Genomic DNA, 22,304 nt, shown 5'->3' on the forward strand with positions numbered 1-22,304 from the left:
TTATTTAGAGCTGAGAGGCACAGAGCTCTGATGGTTGACGCGCTCCAGACAGATGCGTCCTGAGCACGGCCACAGTAACATTCTCAAAGTGTCGCCACCTCAAAGACAATTTAACACGCGATCGTTTATGTCTGCTCATATCCTTTCGTGCTTTCTGTCTTTTACTTGTGCCTGATGCGTTTCACTGCTGCGGGGCAGAGCATCACCTGTTTTGTCCTCCGGTGAATTCACCTCACTGGTGCGGTCAGCGTGCACTCCGGTATTTTCGCGGTCGGTAGATCTTTTAGAACTGCAGTTCAAAGGTAATTCATAAGGTGAAAAAATATGAAGGCAGGAAGCAGTTTCTCTTTAGGATTGAGAGGAGATGCAGGAAGATAATAAACAGGCAGGACAGGAAAAATAGTCACATAAAAAACAAGTTCATTTTTGTACCTGGTGGTTGCAACAAACAGACACCACTGAAGGTAATCAGAAGTGAGGAACAGAAAATGAAATAATTATTTCAATGTTTAGATCAGCAGGAACTCTTGAGAGGCTGCAGGCGCATCAGTGAGTTTGCGGCCGCTGTGCGGGGTGGGGGTGGGGGGCACTGGGACATTAATTCAGGCCGGGAATTTTGAAACCATCCCAGGCCACTGCCCAATTCACACTAAACACTAAAAGTGGATCAGGTTGGGAGGGTCTCCCCATTGCTAAATGAGTGCATCATTATTGTCATTTAGGTTTGCAACGTAGTAGGCACAGATTAAATGGACAGCATCAACAATGGAAGAAGCCTTTTGCAGATGCACACATCTCTGACATCCATATATACTGGCAGACCAGTATATAATAATAATAATAATAATAATAATAATAATGCATTGAACTTATATAGCGCTTTTCTAGACACCCAAAGACGCTTTCCACACACTCTCACATTCACACACTGCTAGTGATGGTAAGCTACTTGTAGCCACAGCCACCCTGGGGAGGTCTGACAGAGGCGAGGCTGCCATTTGGCGCCGTCTGCCCCTCTGACCACCACTAACACAGGCAAGTTGGGTGAAGTGTCTTGCCCAAGGACACAACAGCAGGATACCCCTGGCGGGAGCTGGAATCGAACCCATGACCCTCCGATCATGGATGTTTTCCTCATAATATTCATATAAACACCAATAGCAACACTAGGGGTTTAAAGGCTATGAACCAAAGACAAAATAAGCCAGAGGTGAAGGTTTATGCATTTAACAGAAATGTCATACATGATCATCAGGGCTGATGTGAAATCTAATCCAGATCAGTCCAGGCCAGAATTATCATCTCATCTGTCTCATGATCAGCAGCAGCTGGATGTTTATGGCCACAAAATTTCAAGTGAAGCACACTCCTTTTATATCTTGTGTTTGCTCACGATCCATATTTACCATTTATATGTTTGAGGCCTTCTCTTCTGGCACTCGCAGAGTACAGACGCTTCCCTTTTTGCTCCCTTATCTTTTTTTCCCAAGGCTCTTTGTCCTGTCTGCCCACAGAGCGCTTCTCTGCACTTCTCCTGAAAAACCCTATTTTTAGAAATGGATTTAATTAATTGGTCGTTCAATGCGATTGATAAGATTTTTTCAACGATGAGAATGGAGTAAGGGGCTCCCACTTGCCCGCAAGGGACACACCCGGTGGGGTATATGCTCGACTCCTGGAAATAATGGAGGATCGTATGCCTCTCCCAGTTGTCTATTGAGGACGTCGAAGACGTGTGGATGTTTGGCCTGGTGATCACTGGATTTCTTCTGACTGGAGTGGGAGGATATCTGGTTTTCTGGAAATTTGGGAATACGGGAGCGATTGGAGGGCATCCCGCACCCACAGAAAGCACCGTTCGTGTGGAGACCTTACAGACTGGGACGTTACTCGAGGTGAATCGTAAGCTGGACAATGTTCTAGCTGTGTTACCGGTAGTAGTGCGCAAAATGGATGTCATCTCAGAGAGGGTCACCAGATGGTGTGGAGATGTTTAAAACCTGAATTGGCTTCACTGGAGGACTTGAATGATCAGTTACAGACTTGAAGGCAGAGAGCAAAATTATCTCTGCCTGACCCAAACAAAGTCTTGTTATCCGAATCTGACGCCATGGCAGCCTTGTGAATGCCAACAACAAACCCCCACGAAGGAATGCAGACAGATGCTGTGAAAACCTGACCTACCCCCCTGCCTTCGGATTGCTGGACGTCAGCCTGGGGAGGTCTTCAACCTGCAGGTGTCAATGTGCTCTGCGCTCCTCCCAAGATCTCCCTCCCACCTGTGGCTACAGTGGCTGAGCGCCATACAGGGCTGCTCTCGCTGGGGAAACAGGATCCCAGCCCCGACAAAGTGAGAGGAGGGGATGTCTTTGTGCCCAGTTTGCTCCGTTTGTGCGAGTATCAGGACATCAGATGCCCTGATGAGCTGCATGATGGATTGCTTATTTAGATATTACGCATGGCATGACCAGCAATCACTGAGCGAGCCAGTTTAACGGCCAGGCCGCCGGGATATCTCCCGTTTTTCCCGATTACCAGTCAGCCACTGAAGAGATGTGTGTTAACTTAGAAAATGTGGGTACAATTTTAATTACTTGTCCAAACACCTCGCCCCCCGTGCGTGTTGCGGCATCTGTTTTGCCTTTAGCGAACTTTGGTTTGACATCAGTATTTGCGTTCCGGGAACATTTGATTTACAAATCCACTGCTCCAGTTTCAACCACTTGTCTGAAGTTGGGTTGAAAGGGCAGCAGGTTAATGATGGATATCCAGACAACCGTCTCCGCTCTGCAGCTCCTCCTGGGGGATTCCATCCCCAGCCTATGCTTCCTTCTGATAGTTACCCTGGGGGGGCTCCTTCTTGTAGGATGTCCCTGTGATCAGATGTCTGAACCACATAAGTGAAGTATTTTCATTGAGAAGGAGCAGCAGTTCTACTCTGAGCTCCCCCTGAGGACCAACTATGGCCGCCCTACAGAGAAAACAAATTTCAGCCACTTGCATCCTGGATCTCGCTCTTTCAGTCTTGATCCAAATCTTGTGAGCATAGGTGAGCTCTGGAAGATAGAAGTACCAGTACATTTACAGCTTTGCCTTTTGGCTGACCTCCTTTTCTACCATTATGCTTCAGAGCAATGCCCTCATCACTGTTGACAAAGCGCCAATCAGAAAACCCCAGAGCACCCATCTGGAGCCAGGCCTGGGGGGCAGGTCGACTCTCAAGCTTCTGATGGTTGAGCCTAAGCTCCCAATGCTTGGCCGGGTTTTACGTGGAGAAACCACAGAATGCTGCCGCCATGTGGTCCACCACCTGCAGGGAGAGGAATTGAGGCCAGGTGTGATGTGTGCTGGGTGGGAAGCAAGGTTGAGGGTTTGTAAGTGCTGATTCCTGGCACCACAAACTGACAGTAGAATTAATGAGAAATGTAAATATAGCCAGTGTCTGTTCTTTCAAAGTTTTTGTTGATTTTTTAAGTCCTTAATACATCTCAGCCAATCAGTTGCCTTTTCACTTTAAGGCCAGAAAATAGAGATAATCTTCAGTGTGAGTCACTGCCTTTATACTGTCTAAAATGTCTCAGTTGCAGCCAGATGGGTCTATAACTCAGAACTCTTACATGTTAGTCAGCAGACTTGACACCTCTGTTTGCTTCCTCCTGCTTCCTTGTTGCAGGGAAATCAACAGTGATGAATGTCTACTTTGTGACTTGCTGAGACATCAGATCCACGTCATACTGGAGGAAGATGTAGCAAGTTTTTAAATGTCTTCACCATGATGGAGCTCTTACAACAGGAATTGGTCAGCTAATTAGTAAAGAGAAGACTTAGAACCAGGAGTTAAAGCTGAGCCTGTATCTTACATGTGAAATTAGTTAAAGACTTGTTCCATTAAGCATTTGATTAAATTACTTTAGATTTCATTTTCTACGCCTTTTTGTGAACATATATGACATCACAGGAATATGTTAGTAAACCTGTTGCTGCTACTGTCATGCAGAATGTCTGTTAGTCCTTGTGGCTGCAGAGTACTTTGAGCTTTGAGCAGGCCAGAAGGCATCTTCACACCATTCTGCTCTCCAGAGGGTATTCCGCTACAACTCTCATGTTATGAATGGATCTCTACAACACTGTCTGCCGAGTGGAAACACCAAAAACAGGCTTTTTTATTTCCCCTGGAAGAGTCTTGTATGCAAACACTTGAGCACATTCCCGCATGTGAGAACATTTGTTTGTGTTTAAAGAGCAAGTCACCCCCTACCAGAGTCTAACTCCACTCCCACTTCCTGTTTGAAAAATGCAACAAATGATGTTGCCTAGCAGACCGAGAGGGCGAAGCCGCTAACAAATACACACACAGGCTCACAACGACATTGTGACATCATATCATACCAGCTAATGCTCTAGGGTACTTCTTAGCCAATAACGATGGCAGATTTAAATTCAAATGCAGTGCAGAGTTTTTACATGACAACTGCACAACACTGACAGTTTTAGGCAGAAAATTAAAATTCTAACTAAAATGCACTTAAGTGCAAAACTATTGACTACACGTGTCTGCAGCATGATTAGACATGCATTTATATACAGTCAGGTCCATAAATATTGGGACATCAACACAATGTTAACATTTTTGGCTCTATACACCACCTCAATGGATTTCAAATGAAACGAACAAGATGTGCTTTAACTGCAGACTGTCAGCTTTGATTTGAGGTATTTACATCCAAATCAGGTGAACGGTGTAGGAATTACAACCGTTTGCATATGTGTCGCCCACTTGTTAAGGGACCAAAAGTAATGGGACAGTTGGCTTCTCAGCTGTTCCATGGCCAGGTGTGTGTTATTCCCTCATTATCCCAATTACAATGAGCAGATAAAAGGTCCAGAGTTCATTTCAAGTGTGCTACTTTCATTTGGAATCTGTTGCTGTCAACTGTCAAGATGAGATCCAAAGAGCTGTCACTATCAGTGAAGCAAGCCATCATTAGGCTGAAAAAACAAAAGAAACCTATCAGAGAGATGGCAAAAACATTAGGCGTGGCCAAAACAACAGTTTGGAATATTCTCAAAAAGAAGGAACGCACCGGTGAGCGCAGCAACACCAAAAGACCCGGAAGACCACGGAAAACAACTGTGGTGGATGACCGAAGAATCCTTTCCCTGGTGAAGAAAACACCCTTCACAACAGTTGGCCAGATCTAGAACACTCTCCAGGAGGTAGGTGTGTCTGTGTCAAAGTCAACAATCAAGAGAAGACTCCACCTGTGTGAATACAGAGGGTTCACCACAAGATGTAAACCATTGGTGAGCCCCAAAAACAGGAAGGCCAGATTAGAGTTTGGCAAACAACATCTAAAAAAGCCTTCACAGTTCTGGAACAACATCCTATGGACAGACGAGACCAAGATCAACTTGTACCAGAGTGATGGGAAGAAGAGTATGGAGATGGAAAGGAACTGCTCATGATCCTAAGCATACCACCTCATCAGTGAAGCATGGTGCTGGAAGTGTCATGGCGTGGGCATGTATGGCTGCCAGTGGAACTGGTTCTCTTGTATTTATTGATGATGTGACTGCTGACAAATGCAGCACGATGAATTCTGAAGTGTTTTGGGCAATATTATCTGCTCATATTCAGCCAAATGCCTCAGAACTCATTGGACGGCGCTTCACGGTGCAGATGGACAATGACCCAAAGCATACAGCAAAAGCAACCAAAGAGTTTTTGAAGGGAAAGAAGCGGACTGTTTTGCAATGACCAAGTCAATCACCTGACCTGAATCCAATTGAGCATGCATTTCACTTGCTGAAGACAAAACTGAAGGGAAAATGCCCCAGGAACAAGCAGGAACTGAAGACTGTTGCAGCAGAGACCTGGTAGAGCATCACCAGGGATGAAACCCAACATCTGGTGATGTCTACGTGTTCCAGACTTCAGGCTGTAATTGACTGCAAAGGATTTGCAACCAAGTATTGAAATGTATAAGTTTGATTTATGGTTCTTATTCTATCCCATTATTTTTGGTCCCTTAACAAGTAGGAGGCACATATGCAAACTGTTGTAATTCCTACACCGTTCACCTGATTTGGATGTAAATACCCTCAAATAAAAGCTGACAGTCTGTAGTTAAAAAAGCACGTCTTGTTCGTTTCATTTGATATCCATTGTGGTGGTGTATAGAGCCAAAAATGTTAGCATTGTGTTGATGTCCCAATATTTATGGACCTGACTGTAGTTTATCAGGAAACAAAGTTGATTTGGTGGTGACTTGCTCTTTAAAGTCACACACGCTGGTTGGAGCTAAGTAAGACTGAAGTTGTGTTTGTGTGTTGGTGTGTTTACCTCTTCAATCAATCAATCAATCAATCAAAGCTTTATTTATAAAGCGCCTTCCGCAACCCTGTCAGGAAGCCCAAAGCGCTGAACATGGTACAGTTGTAAGTAATTATACTGAATAAATCAACAATAAAAGAAATTCAAATTACAAAATACAAATTACAAAATACAAAATGGAAATAACAAGATAGATGAAACATTCCGGTAAAATACAAATGTGTGAAACACAATTGGATTGAGTGGATGGATTGAGTGTACCAATGAAAACTGTGGAATGGATTCAACATAATAGAGGGCCATAATCAAACATGTTCTGGAAACGCCAAGCGGAGGAGGTGTGTTTTTAGGTGATTCTTAAAGACTGGCAGAGAAGGGGACAGCCTGACTGAGGGTGGCAACTGGTTCCAGAGTAACGGTGCTAGGACTGAGAAAGCCCGGTCCCCACGGGTACAACACCTAGACCGAGGGACAGCGAGCAGGCCTTGGTCAGAGGAGCGCAGAGCGCGTGATAGGGAATGTCTGTTCAGGAGTGTGGCCAGATAGGGGGGAGCACCACCCTGGAAGAAATGATAAACAAAGACGAGTATTTTGAATTGTGAGCGATAGGAAATCGGAAGCCAGTGCAGGGAGGCCAGAACTGGACTGATGTGGTCCCGTTTCCTGGTCCCAGTCAGGAACCTGGCAGCGCTGTTCTGCACAACCTGTAGGCGACGCAGTGTTGACTGACACAACCCTGCATAGAGAGAGTTGCAGTTGTCAAGCCGAGAAATTACAAAGGCATGCAGTACCCGCTCCAGGTGGGCTCTCGACAGCATATGCTTGATTTTAGCAAGGCGTCTCAGGTGAAAGAAACTGGACCGGATCACAGAATTGATGTGAGCATCAAATTTAAGTCCTACATCAAGTTTCACCCCCAAACTGGTAACAACTGGTTTTGAGTAGGGAGAAAGAGGGCCAAGATCAGCATAACGATCCACATTCCTGCTGTTGGGGTGAAAAACAATGAGCTCTGTCTTTCCCTCATTCAGATGTAGATAGTTGGACATTAGCCAAGACTTCACCTCATTAACACAGGAGACAAAGGACTGAATAGAGTGACCTCCTGACACAATGGAGAGTAAATCTGGCAATCGTCAGCATACAGATGGAATGATCGGCCATGTTTACGAAAGATTGACCCCAGAGGTAGCAGATAAATGGCAAACAAAAGTGGACCAAGGATCGACCCCTGCGGGACCCCCCACCGGAGCCCCTCCCAAGAAGAAAAAACATCACACAGTTTAACACAGAATGTCCTGTTTTGGAGATACGATCTAAACCAGTCCAGAGCTGACCCTTTGATCCCAACCCAACGTTCCAAGCGATCGAGTAGAATCGCGTGGTCAACTGTGTCGAAGGCTGCTGTCAGGTCTAATAACAGAAGCAGCACAGATGTTCCCTGATCTAGTGATAGATAGATGTCATTTAAGACCCTCAGTAGAGCAGACTCTGTGCTATGGCCAGACCTGAACCCTGATTGGAAAACCTCAAACAGATCAGAGTCAGCTAAATGTGAGACCAGCTGCTGATAAACGACTTTCTCAAGCAGTTTAGATGTAAAGGGCAGGGTAGAGATAGGCCTGTAATTTTCGATCACAGAGACATCAGCACCAGGTTTCTTCAGGGTCGGCCGAATAACTGCTGCTTTCAAAACAGCTGGGACCACACCTGTGCTGAGGCTCCCATTGATAATCTGACCAAGTGAAGGGCCAAGGCACGGAAAGGCAGCCTTCCAGAGACGAGGCGGCAGAACGTCAAGTGGAGAGCCAGATGGCTTCTGCCTCGCAACTAGCTTACTCAGCTCAGAGTATGAAACTGTATTGAGGGAGCTCAGGGTGGGTGGTAATGGATGAACTGGAACAGGGTCAACAGAGTTACCAGAAATGACTGCTCTAATGCCCGACACTTTATGAACAAAGAATTTGTGAAAAGCTTCAGAGTTTCCAGCAGCTGTAGGAGACATGGAGCCAGGCTCCTGATACACCAGAACTGAGTTTAGCGTTTTGAAGAGAATCTTAGGATTATTGGAGTTTGTCTCAATGATGTCTGCAAAATAGGCCATTCTGGCGGCCCTCACAGCATCCTGATAAGCAACCAGAGATGCTCTGAACAACTCACGCGAGACCTGTAGGCCATCCTTTTTCCACTTTCTCTCAGAGGATCTACACGCCCGCCTACAAGCCCGTGTGACATCAGAGAGCCAAGGCTCCCTCCTAGGCCGAGACTTGCAAAGCTTGAGAGGGGCAACCACGTCCAGGACCTGATTACAAAGTACATCAAAGTGTTGTGAATAGTGATCAACGTTAGATGGATCAGGGTTAAAGGTCTCTAACCTGACAGACATACAGTCCACAAACTTTGAAATAGTTTCTGCATCCAGGGCTCTGAACCTAGTAGCTGGAGCTTCACACACAGGGACAGGACATGGCAACGTAACATCACAGAGTATTGGAGAGTGGTCAGAGAACACAGGAGGCAAAGTCACAAGGTTCATGATGGGTAGACCATAAGAGATAACCAGGTCCAGGGTGTGACCCCTGGCATGAGTTGGGGATGATACCCATTGAGTTCTTGGCTCATGGACGGCCAAGTGACAATCAGCGTTTAACGGGACTTGAGTGGGAGTGAATATTGTTTCCCACAAGGCAAATCAGCTGAAGAACCTGTGTGGAAATTAGTCGTTTGCCGTAATGAAATGAGCAGGTGGCTTGACATTTTTGATTCTCACTTTAACATTTCGTAGACCAGGGCTTGCTGAATATTCAGAGCCTTCTGCTGTACATCCGCAGACACTGGAGCCTTGAGTAGGATGTAAAGTAGGTTACAAGGGCTTTTTTTTATTTCCAGCATGTGTCTAATATGTCAAGCATTTGGGGCCATGTGTGTGCTGTGACTTGCAGTAAAACGAATGAGTTGATAGAAGTGGAAACATAAAACTTTACTTCTTTTTAGCCTCTTAATGGAATTAGACCAGGAATAGCATAACCTTGATTACTGTAGTGGATGAAGAAAACAAGCATTGTACATCCACACTGAATGGTTTCCTGTGTTTTTGGGGAGCGCTGCAGCTTGACAATAAAGAGCAAGGTCGCCTCGTTGCTTCTCTAAAATCCACGTTAAGTAGCAAACCGTGTCACCAAGGCTCCGTATCGGCCCTATTGATGAACACATGGGAAGTCGACTACAATTTAGCGTGAAAGGAGGAGAGGACAGCGAGCTCTTTCATAGTCATTTAAGCACTGTGCTTGACATAGAAAAAGCCCTCAGGGAGCTTCGCCCCATTTCGCTCCGGCAGTACCTCTTTGTTTTTTCTTCCCTATGTCTTTCCCTCTGTTTTCCTATGCTGCTTCATCTGATCCTCTAATGCTGTTATTCATACTAAATATACAAATTCCTTCTGTTTCATTGCATTAATGTTTCTGGTATTCTAACTATTCATCCAGAATCTCAACGATCTGTGTGTCGACTACAAGCAATCACCGACATAGGTTTTTATTTTGTTATTATTATTCATTATTATATTTTCTGGGACACGTCAAGTTCTGCAATTAAGGCTAGACAGGAAATTGCACACGGTTTCAGTGTAAAGCCTCCTGTAATTTTCAAAATAAAAGACTAATGCAGCGTTGTGGTTTCAATAATGCGTTCATATTAACATGTAACCTAACTGCTTATTTACTCCCAGCATCATTCCAGAAGTGCAACTGTACGTTTTCTTGGCTTTAGGAGAGAGGAACAACATCGTATACGACATCAAACAGCTATATCAAACGTGATTTCCTTCTTTTTGGTTTAATGGAGGATGACATAAATAAACCGTGACCTTTGAAGTCTCGAGTAAACTTGTGATCTCTCGAACCAAGCGAGGAGCACGTTGGAGAAGATTTTCCCGGCGTGTACCGGCACCCAGCGACGCTTGTGAGTAAACAGTTTTGCGCCGCTGATGCTTCCAGTGTGAAGTAAGGGGTTAGGAAACCATCTTCCCTTTTCTGATCAAGCACAAGATGACGGTGGAAAGAAATGACGCAATTTCCACAGGGAGGGACTATGAGAAGACAGGAGATAGGGACATATGGGCATTGGGCACAGCAGAGTTTTTATAGGAAGCAAAACAAAGAGGTTAAATAATTTTTCCTAATTTAATGAATGTAAATTTCCAGTCATAACCTATTATTTGGATCTGAGAACGTGCTTTTAGTTAGGTTTTGATTCCTTTCACTTACTACCCCTTTTTGTTTCTGTCAGCCAAACATCCAACTTAGGAATTGCAGATTTGTTAAGAGTTGTTACATTTATCTGTGCTAACCTAGAGTCTTTTAAGTTGTCAAGAAACAGAACTCCTTTTGAAATAAAGAGCTCCTAATTGAGACTGACAGGCTTTTCTCTGTGTGGAGTTTAAACTGTCTGTATGACGGGACAGAACAGAACCAACTCAGAGAGCAGCAAGAAATGCTGTCTTCAGAGATATTTTTATTTTTCAGGAGAAACACATGAATGATTAGTGTTATTTATCAGGAGTGGTTCGAAGCATAAACAAATGGTTCTATGACTGAAAGCTTGTGTGAAAATTTGAAACAAAAAGAAGGAAAACATTGCTGTCGGTTAAGAGTGCCTCCTGTTGATACAAGCTTTCTACTGGAGAGCAGCTGTATTATAAACAGTAGTTTGATGTTGCACCATGAATGACGCTGCTTGAAACCAGAAGAGTTTGACTGCAGAGTAATTTCTGCCACATTGTGTTCAGTTCAGTTTATATGCATTCCTCCAGCTGATGGTTGCTGTGGAAGCCATGTCTTTCATGTGTAATATGTCAATGCAGGTATTCTTAGAGGAGTCTCAACATGAGTAAGGTGGTGCCACCAAAACAACTTCAAAGCTGCTTGGCATGGGCCAAGTGTTTCTGAAGCTCCGTGGGAGGGATGGAGCGAAGATCTTTCACAAGATTTCCTTGTTTACTGCTTTTGACAATGGTGGAAAAGGTTTGTCAAGTCCTAAAATCCTTCCTAGGGGTTGACTTATGACAGTGTAGGTGACACACTATAATTCATGTCACTTGTTGACCCTCTCATGCCCTGTGAATGCTGGTATCAATCTGATATACACAACCTCCATCAGGACAGATATTTCATCACAGAAGATACTTGAGTTCTACAAAGAACTTTGTATTGATTTTCAGCAGCCCCACCACCACCACCACCAGTGGTCAATTACCAACCATACATTCAATGTGTCCTTTACAGCATAACAAAACCACCACATCCCCAACTGTGTGCATTAATGGCTAAAGCTGTTTTTCCTTCTGAAGGGTTCGATTTTGTTTTTTGAACCAGATTAGACACCAGACGTCTCTAAACAAAGTAAAATGTTCTAGTGCAGTGGAGACAACCCATAGAACCACTGATTTGATCTCATTTCAGAGAAAAATAGAACAGGTGCACCTAATAAATAAAATTACTAACAAACTCAGGAATCTTTTTCTTTGCTTCACTGTTCTGGTGCTGAAAATATCACTAATGCAGATAGAAGGTGATACACAGATAAATGCACCTCTTATTTATTATTTGGAGACTACATTTACTGCAGCTGGCAGAGGCAGAGATTTTTTCTATTGATACACGGAATTTAGAGAATTATTTTAAATGTTAATAGGGGAAGACTGCAGGAGGGAGTGGTAAAATACAGGGGGTCCCCAGCAAAAACAAGAAACGTTACGAGTCTGATGAAACCCGCTGGTTTTCCATCAGGCAGTCACGGGGCAGCTCCAACGACCCAGTGGCTGTGCTGGGTCAATGTTATCTAACTCAGTCCGGCTCGGCCATGAACGAGCCGAGGCAACATCGTGCTCTGCTTAAGAAGTGTTATTTTCCCACTTCAGAAGAAGCGTCCAACATGTTTTTACGCTTTCTCCGAGACATGTCACGTCGCTAAGTTGTTAGCGCCGCGCGCTAACACGTCAATAGTGCAGCGTAGCCTGCTGGAAGTTTTAAGGGTTCCGATGAAAACACCCGACCTCTCAGGCTGCTCACACATCGATCTTAAGTTGTCGCTGTTGCGCTCACATCGTAATACAGTATTAGATGCGGTTAAAGTCAGACATGAAAAAATAAATACATTTTACATGAATAAGTGATGCTTAGCCTGGTGGAGGGAGGAAACCCTGTCAAGATCGTCAACACTCGTTTATCTTAATGCTACTGAAACATGTAAACCAAAAAGCATTATATCCACTGCTACCTTTCTAATTTTAAACTCAGTAACTTATGCTGTAACTTCACCTTGCCCTGCCTGCTCCTCCTTGCTGCCCGCCGGCTGTGATCACAAGCGACAACATAGTAGTTCCCGCTGCTTCTTCGGGAAACAGCGCAAAAATAAATAAATAAATAAAACTTGGGATCTTGTAGGTGTGGCAGTGGGATTTCAGCCGTGGCGGTCCGCCACGGCTACGCCTATGTAAGGGAAACCCTGAGTGTTGTATGTAGAGAGCTTTTTTTTTCATGTCTCCCCCAAAAATTACTCTCTGAAGTTTTACTGTTCATTGTCCCCCCCCAAAATTGAAATGGGATTTCCGCCCTTGGCCAGGGCCCAAAGAAAAAAAACAGGGCCCAAAGAGTTGAATGTTTCTTTGTTTGGCATTTGTTTGGATGATGCTAAATGAAACCGAAGAACCATGGTGTGAAATGGATTTAGGTGAAGTATTTGCTCCCATGGCTGTTTTTTAATTGTCCCTTTTTCGGTCACACTGACTTCAAAACAATGTGCGTAAAACTCACCGACGCTGCTGAGGCCAAGCAAGGTTAATGTGAAATTCATATACGTATCAGTAAAACAGAAGCTACATGTTTTGAGTCAAAAACAACTTAACAATGTCTGAAGATACAATCTCACTGCTCAGAAAATGTCAGCTTGTCAGGAGACAAAGAATCTTTGTTTCTTGTCTGTAGGTCTTTGTTTAGTTCATTTGGGGAAATTTTGAAAAAGCCTTTGAGATAAAATGCTGACATGTGTCAGTCTGCTGTAGATTCAGACAGGAGCTGGAATGAATGAGTGTTGAGAAAAAAATACTTGTATTTTCTCTATTAAAGACCAGGTTTACTGAAAAAACGTTTTTTTCTCTTTTTTTTTTAAATATGTTTAGTCACTCTGAGTTTGAAATGCAGGTTGAATTTGAAAATAAACTTCTATTTCCTGCATTAGCTCAGATTAGAGAAGCCAGTCATTCATGGATTCATCCATTATGGGTTGCAACGGGAAAGGCTGTTCTGTATTTAGCATCCAAGAGAGAGTAGAGTGTGTCTCGGCTAGGAGAAGCTAACAGTTAGCGTTAGCAACTCCACAACATGGCAGAACTCCTTCAGGCTTGAGATGTTTGTGGAGATAAAACATCAGTGTTACTGAGTCAGTGGTAGAGTTGTGTTGCTGTTAGCCAATTCAAGTCGAGATGTCCAAATATCAGGAAATATTACCACGTTAGACTCTAGATCATGACTTTTTTTTGTCCCCTTCTCCTCCAGCTAACTTCTACTTCCTGAAACCAGAACCAGAACCTCCTTGCTGTGCATTTGTTTTTTTAACACCTTAATCTGATATCTGAAAGTTTCCCAGCCCAACTTAGTGGCTACAGGAGTGATCCATCACTAAATTAAACAAATTAGCTGTTTTCATGACCTAAAACATGCAGGAAATGTTTTGGAACCAGACTGCAGCTCATTTTATTTCCCAACAGAGCAGCCTGTCAGTCTACAATTGCAAGTGGAATATTCGGTCCACAGGGGGCGATAGGGGCTGGGTGGCCTTTCATTAACCCTGAGGGTCATTATGGCACATACTGGCTCCAAATAATTATTTTAAATAATGAAAAAGTTGAAAAGTCTCCCTTTTACGTCATGTCTTATAATGTACTAGTGTATAGTGTACTTTAGACACGTTTTATACCATTGAAATATATGCTGAGTGGTCAGGATTAACACAGTTGCAATAATAATCTTTTTCAGTACAAATTTTTCAGTTCAAATTTGGATAAAAAAACACCTTGCCTTGTTTTTCAATCAATCAATCTTTATTTGTATAGCACATTCCACTGTCTTTGCAGGAGCCCAAGGCGCTGAACATAAAACACAGTAAAAACACTGATAGCAATTAAAAGGAGGTAAAAGCACCATACAAAATGTAAACAAGGAGCGTAAAAGCTTACAACCAGGTCACATAAAAGCCAAACGATAAAAATGAGTCTTCAAATGACTCTTAAAAACCTGCAGGGAAGGTGACCATTTAATATCAAGTGTAAGCTCATTCCAGAGTGAAGGAGCCAAGACCGAGAAAGCTCGATCACCTCTAGACCTGGTCCTAGTCTGTGGGACAATCAGTAGCTCCAGATCAGCCCAACATAAAGTCCATGTTGGGGAATGCCCTTTTATTAATGCTGCCAAGTATGGTGGGGCACCACCATAAAGAGACTGGAAGACTTCAAGCTTAGCCCAAAAACCTACAGGGAGCCAGTGTAATGTGGCCAGCGCAGGAATGATGTGTGCCGACCTCCTTGTCCCTGTCAGAAATCTGGCCACAGAGTTCTGAACCAGTTAGAATTAGGAATTTTATAATTTGGAATTACGTTTAAAAAAAGACGTTTTTATGACAATAAGGTGTTTAAGTTCTGTAGCTATAAATGCAGACCAAACCAGAACCCCTGGTTTGGTCTGAGGATAGATTCCCTGCATACCTTTGTTCACCTTTCTCTAATAAATTCCTCAACTTATACGCCAAGGTTTCACCACCGCTTACTTGTTTTCTTATCCGTCTGAATATTTCACCAAAGATATATATTTTTTGTTCTCTTGAAAGAATCTGATTTACTCATTAAATATCCATGGTGTGCAGATAAAAATGTTTTACTGGAGACATAAATGATTAAAAGTCAAAGGTCAACTCTCCCACACTTCAGTGTGATCTGAGATAAGTGGCCGTCGGTCAGAAATGTCGATGCTTTGTGTGGTTAGACCTGGTTAAGCACATTTTCATAAACCTTAAGCTAAGAAGAGGGACAACTTTTTCCTCTTGCATGGCTGTATGACAACTTTCCATTAAAGGGCATGTACTTCTCTGTGTACATTAAAGTAACAAGCCCCGTTTCCGTTGCACCATCTTTCTTTCAAATAGTTCCCTTGTTTTTGTCTGTCATTAATTATTTAACGTATCAGGAATTTAAACCACAAAAAGCCATAAAGAGAAACAGCAAAAGAGGGCAATGGGGAGGGAGAAAGAAAGAAGTTATTTTCTGGTTATTATTGTTCACAACCTTTTTACTTAATGAAAAAGTTTGAGACAAAGTTTTACAGTAATACTTGTTTCAGAACAATATGCCTTAGCCCTACTTCACACTCGAGGCATGAGCAGCGCGCAACGGCAGTGGAACGGCTTACTCGCGAGCTTCGCTCAGGTCCAGCACACACTGGGAGAATCTCCGCCATGCTCCTCGTTGGACTCGCAAGATCACAAAATCCCTTGAGACTTCAAAGGTCACATTTTCTTTATGCCATCCACCATTAACCCCTTAAATTTCCAGGTTTAATGAATGCAATGGGGTTTTGTTCCAGGGGCGGGATGCTGAAATACTAAGGGGTTAAACCAATAAGATGGAAATCACGTTTGATGCCACATATGACGTGGTTCCTCTCCACTGCCAGGATTAAAGCCATAGAAACGCTGCTCAAATGATGCTGGGAGTAAATAAGCCGCTAGGTCACACGTATTGATGTTATCTAGATACAAAGTTGCATTGCTGCAATCGTCTTTTATTTTGAAAAGTACCTGGGGTTTTACCCTGAAATTGTGTGAGATTTCCTGTCTATCTCTATGTTATCTGAAGAAATTGACGTGTCCCAGAAGCAGCTCGCGGAAAAAGTGGAATCCGATCCTATCGTGCTGCTTCTAGATTGCACCTGAACATTTCTGCCATGCGTCTGGTTTGAATCATCTCATAGACTTTAATGGAAGCAGTGACGTTTCACTGCCGTTCTTTGCCGTTGCTGCTGAAGTAGGGGGTAGTCATTCACACAAACTTTGGTTTTTCCCCTAGAATTATTAAAAAGAATGGAATTAATAGACGTAGTTATGAATAAAGGGAGACATGCGCTTAAGGCCAGGAGGTGGAGCAGGAAGCGTTTTGTGACTAGTTGGTGATAAATTATGTTTCACTGTCAGAGATAAAAGGAGAGAGAGAGTTCCATTGAGCCTAGCGAAGTAATAGCCCTTACCATTTATTTACATCAACAGGGAATCGGTGATAGAGCCGGGCTATCAGTCAGCTGTACAGTGGGAACAATCGTGTCACGTCTGCATCACTCGCCTCAGGCTGCAGCGTGCACGTGTGTGTGTGTTTGTGCCCACAGTGTGAAGTGTTAGTGGTGATGCTAGTCAGGAGTGGCGATGCAGTGATAATGCCCAGCGAGAAGCAACACCCCCACCCCGCCTCACTGGCTGCTCTATGAGCTAACAGCTCCACCTCAGCCTGCACTCACTGTCGCTTAATGATGCACAGTCGTCTGCCTGTGGCAACTTTGGTCTTATTTACTGTGTGGCTTAAGTCCCTGCTCTGATAGTGGCAGTAACTATAACTAAGTAACGCCTTAAACTGCTCTTTGCAATTAAATTTGGGAGCTGAACAAAACAAGCATGCAGCCGGACGACAAAATACTCTTTTATTTCCTATTTCCTCTCATCGTTAAATGGAATTTGTGGCCAGTCAGTGCTATTTGTTGTAGAAGGAGTTTAGTGCGAAGGAGGTAAAGTGTATGGGTGGCAAAGATGGTTTCACTCTCAGGGGACGGATATTCGGATTATAGATGTTTAACTTTCTGTTCCCCTTCTGCCTGAAGCCCACAAGTCACGGAAATGAGTGGTCAGGACTGCTGAATGTCCTAGTTAGGACCGTTTAATATTAATGCCCTGAAAAAAAAACGTTTCTACAAAATGATTCTCGGTGTGTTAAAAAAAGCTGATACAGTGTTCTTAACCCCCTGGGAGAGTACTGGACTATTACTGCATTTGGAAAGATTCCAGGTAGAATTAAAGGAGCAAACGGTGTGACAACAGAGACCATCTTTGGATTCCACGCTGGTTCATTTACTTCACTGTTTGAGTGGCCTCTTTGCTGCTGAAATAGCAGAAAGACATAAAGGACCACATCAGGACTTCTGGTTCCTGGGAAAACAAGGTCAGGAAGAATAAGGGGATAAAAAAAGAGAACAGCTGCTCTGGAAACCGTTCTTTGGGGATTGTAGTGTCCCTCCATTGTTAATTGATCTGACAAACAGCTTTTTTGTGTGTGAAATGAGTGTTTGACACCATGCATGTTGCTGATTCGGCTGTTGGAAATCCTACAAACAAGTATTCACTAAAAATTTAAAAAAAGCATTGTCAGTTGCTGTTTTTTTTTTGTTTTCTAAATCCTGGAATCTTGTTCTGAGACGCGTTTTACCATCAGTGCTCTAGCACCACGACTCCTCCTCCTGCAGAATGTGTGCCTCAGAGTGGAATCGTACTGTGAAGTCTTTGGACCATGTAATGTCTCAGGCCTTTCACATTATGTTCATGACAAATAGATCATTTTCTCCCAGGAACCTCGCCGTGTTTCATTTTATGGATGCACAGATTTGTACATCACCTCTTGAGTTATGAAGCATGTAGATAATGAAGGTCCTCAGTGTAAAATTACCCGCTCCCTGTAAAATGTCCCGACTATAAAACTTGTTCTGTTTTAAATGTGTTATTTACATGTATATAGAGCCTTTTATGGATGCAGGAGTTTTAATTGAGGAGACCATAGGTCAAAATGAACACCTGCATGGTTTCTTTTTGTTATTACCAATTTTTTTTTCTTTTTTTCACATTTTTGCTTGAAATTGTTTGTTTTTTTTCCCTTTGCCCTCCTTTCCCACCCAGTGCCCAGACTCAGCCTGCAAGCAGGATCTGCTGGCCTACCTGCAGAGAATTGCCTTGTACTGTCACCAGCTCAACATCTGCAGCAAAGTGAAGGCTGAGGTGCAGAATCTGGGTGGGGAGCTCATCGTGTCTGGGGTAAGTGTGTCGTTAGAATAAATAGCACATGCCCTTTCCCAGCAGTGCTCCAGATCCATTTTTATAACTCAGTCACTATTATTTCTGAATACTTCTACGATGCACGCGGACAAACCTTTTATCTCAAAGTCACAACAAACTCTAGAGCTGAGATGAAGGATCACACAGATTAAAGCTAATGCAATTAGATTACTTAAAATGTGCTCTGCCGGCTTTTTATGATCTCTAGTAATTCTCCTCTCGCTAAAACATTATTTAACCATCAAACTTTTTATCTGGTGAAGCCTTTTGTTCGGACTTCTTCATTAATTTTATTTATAGGGCAGTCAACAGTAAGCTCATGTAAAACATAATCACATCATTTGGGATTTTCTTTTTTGCTGACATTCATTTTGGCTTCTGTCAGCGCTAGCATACTTCCACCTGCAGACCAGTCACACGCCAGTCTCTGATGGCGTTAGTCCTGGTCACTCATCTCGGCCTGGTGCAATCCAAGAATCCGAGCTCCCCATGCGCGGTTTTATCAATCTAGTCTTAATTTCCACTCCTGGAACGCTAAAAGAAAAGCCCATGAGCAAGATTTACCCAACAGCTCATTTATAACCGGAGCTCCTTTATTCTTCTCCAGTGTGTTTCGCATGGTTTTTGATAATCACTGTGGACGATAAATGTTTTTAACATGTTGTTTGGGTAATCAGCGAGCAGCAACATAAAGGATTTTAATTAATTTGTTTTCTTACAAGTTCCCAATCCCCAAACAGCCACTAATTATTTAAATTTTTTAAATGCGACAGCTCCGAGTGATTAATTTGTTTTACACTTCTGAGGTTTTTGGTTTTAATGGAAGATGTTTTGCGAGTGCTTCAAATGTGCCAAAAGGTTCACACTTTACAGATAAACAAATCCATCGAGATGGCTCCTAATTATGGTCATAAATGTAGCGTTTTCACGTGGCACGATGGTTTCCTTTAACTTGGTTTTACAGCAGATAGGTTAGATTTAAAGGCCGTACATCAAATGAGGACATTTCAATAATAAAAATCAAGCTAATTAGTTCAGTACAGATGAAGTGACTCATGATTCCTATAAAAAATGAATCAATAATAAAAATAAACATTGTATGTCTTCTGATTTTGATCAAACTTTTACTTTTAAGTTGGACTTTTTTTGCACATCTTTTCTTTCGGTCTTTTGAGAAGTTGGAGATTAAATTTACAGATTTCTTCTCTGAGCTCGGTTTGTTGTTTCTGTGAATGCACCCAAGCTGAATGCTAATAAGAAGTTAAGAGACCTTGATAGGATAAAACACATTTTGGATCCGTTCAGTTCCACTAGAATCACAACATATTAAGAACACACACTCTACAAGTGTGTCTATGTCATTTACAGAATAATAGAACAAAAGCTTTGGACTCATTTTCTATGAAAGTCAGATCAAATGTGGTCATTTTATCACATGAAAACATAACTTAAAGTCCCAATATTGTGTAAACATGTTCTTATTAAATTGATCATGTTTTGTTTGTCCTCTTAAATCAAACCAGGCTTCTTCTTTTTACTTCCTTGCATCTATTCATCGTGTTTTCTCACAGGGCTATTATAGTTTTCCTCACATTAGAGATGCAAGTCCTGCTGAGATTTCAACCTTTTCATGGTGGCCAGCTGGAATCCGCACTCATTAAACTGAAACAGTTGACTCATCTCAGTGTGATGTAGGAGGAGGCCTTCTGGCCGCCGACCCTTAAATGTCAGCCAAACAAAACAGGAGGAGACAGAGATGCACCTGACCCCTGCTTCTGCTCATTAACAACTACTAAAATAAGTTATCAAACAGTGAGAGCCGTGTTTTTATCCTGCTTAATTGCTAGTCACAGCCGTGGCACCAGAGGTGCTTCGTGTAGCTCGTGTGTTTTAATGTTCGCGCCAAAGCCAAGGAAGTGATTTTGCGTCTTCTCGTGGCATGCGCGTTGGCTTTTTTGACATGTCCCCCTTTTGTCTTCACTGTTTCTTGCAGCTGGACAGTGCCACCTCCCTTATCCAAGCAGCCAAGAACCTGATGAATGCAGTGGTGCTGACTGTAAAGGCCTCTTACGTAGCTTCCACCAAGTACCAGAAGGTGTACGGAACCGCAGCGGTTAACTCCCCTGTGGTGTCGTGGCGCATGAAGGCCCCGGAGAAGAAACCTTTGGTAAAACGAGAGAAGCCAGAAGAGTGCCAGACGCGCGTACGACGAGGCTCCCAGAAGAAACACATCTCCCCCGTCCAGGCTCTCAGTGAATTTAAGGCCATGGACTCTTTCTAAAAATAAAAAAATAAAAAAGTGAAAAACACAATAAAATGGTGAAAAGTTAGTGGAAAAGTCCCTTTTTTGCATTGTTAACCCACTTCTGTTTGCTGTGCGTGTTTGGTGACACCTCAGGAGGACTGCAGTACATATTATACTGCCTAAATGTGGCTCCTGTGAACACTGTGGTCCTCACGGCTCACAGGTGGCCGACACACCCAGTGGTATTTATTGATCTTACTGTAGCTTACCGTGAAAAAGAGACAAACTCCGACTGAAAATGTAGAAGTTCAAAATATAACAAAGGAGGAAGAGTGACACTGGGAAAAAAAAAAAGTGGCAGTCAATACTTTAGCTATCTCGTTACTGTGCTACTGACTGGCTGCTTGTGAACACACCTTAGCTGTCTGAATGGAAACCGTACACGAGTAGAGGCGTTGTTCTGTTTGGAAGATGTCGGTATGACCTCTCTTGGTTTTTATTTCTGTTTTGTTTCCAGTTTGAATGTTAACCTGTAGCTCTAGAATTATCTTCTGTTAAAGAGAATGGGAAGTGTCAGCACCCAAGTAGTTTCCTTCTTCATGATGATTATGATAATAATAATAATCCAAACGTTGTTTTGTTTTTTACCAAAGCTAACTGATGGTATGGGTATTCCCATTTTAAATCCCTTTTATTTAATGATTTCTACACTAACTATAATGTTTGGAAGTTGTGTAGCGTATACTATAGACGGAGAGATCTGGCTAGCTGTGGTTTGCTCTGAGAATAGAATCCCTGCATACCTTTATAATCACCCTTCTCTAATAAATTCCTCAACTTAAATCTCAAGTGTTTGCCGTCTTTCTTCCTGGTTATTTGTTTCTTTATGGGTCTGAAAGTTTCACCAAAAAGACTTTTAAATTCATCTGAAAGGAACTGATATACTTCTTAAACATCGATGGTGTGCAGATAAAACAATTTTACTGGTGAGACATGAATGATTAAAACTCATAGGTCAACTCTAAGACTTCAGTGTGTCCTGAGATGAGCAGCCGTAGGTCAGAACTGTTAATTCTTTGTGAGGTTTTGACGGTTTGTCTCGACAGGTCCCAGATGGATCACCATGTCTTTTCTTAGCTGTGCTCAGAAGTTTAATTATGATTTTTCTTGTGTCACACTTTCTTTTCAAAAGCTCTAAGGGGTATTTCATACAAACACAAATGTTGCTCAGAGAGATTCCTAACATGACCTTGTACCTTTGCTTGATCTCTAAAAGAACCATCACCTCATTTTGAATCATTGCCCCTTCAGTCTGGCTCTTCTTTCACTCTGGTTTAAATGCAGTGTTTAAGACTATTTTAACTGACATTTTAATACAAAAACGAGTGAACGGGTGTGCATTGATTTACAATGAACTTCACATCATTGAGGTCACCTCCCCAAACATCAGAACATCAAAGGTTTTCAGGCTCTCCAGCATTGCTTTTTCTCTTTCTTGGTGAGAATGTTGGTCATTTATTTTACTCTTAATTATTTTTATAGAGTGTTTGTTTCTTAGGCCTGCTTGTTGTTTTGGGGCCAAATCACAAG

The 22,304-nt window shown here is 42.7% G+C and overlaps 1 protein-coding gene across 1 annotated transcript in view; it reads left to right on the top strand.

The window, feature by feature from the left end:
• Positions 1–20,965, top strand: part of ctnna2 (catenin (cadherin-associated protein), alpha 2) — a 439,259-nt gene extending 418,294 nt beyond the window's left edge. The window contains exons 17-18 of the mRNA XM_015943640.3: positions 18,314–18,448; positions 20,463–20,965. Coding sequence (XP_015799126.1) covers positions 18,314–18,448; positions 20,463–20,750 — 423 coding nt within the window. The 3' untranslated portion in view covers positions 20,751–20,965. The remainder of the gene's footprint in view (positions 1–18,313; positions 18,449–20,462) is intronic.
• Positions 20,966–22,304: the final 1,339 nt, after the last annotated feature.

The sequence above is a fragment of the Nothobranchius furzeri genome, chromosome 6 (genome assembly GCF_043380555.1).
Source record: "Nothobranchius furzeri strain GRZ-AD chromosome 6, NfurGRZ-RIMD1, whole genome shotgun sequence".
NCBI classification, from domain to species: Eukaryota; Metazoa; Chordata; class Actinopteri; order Cyprinodontiformes; family Nothobranchiidae; genus Nothobranchius; species Nothobranchius furzeri.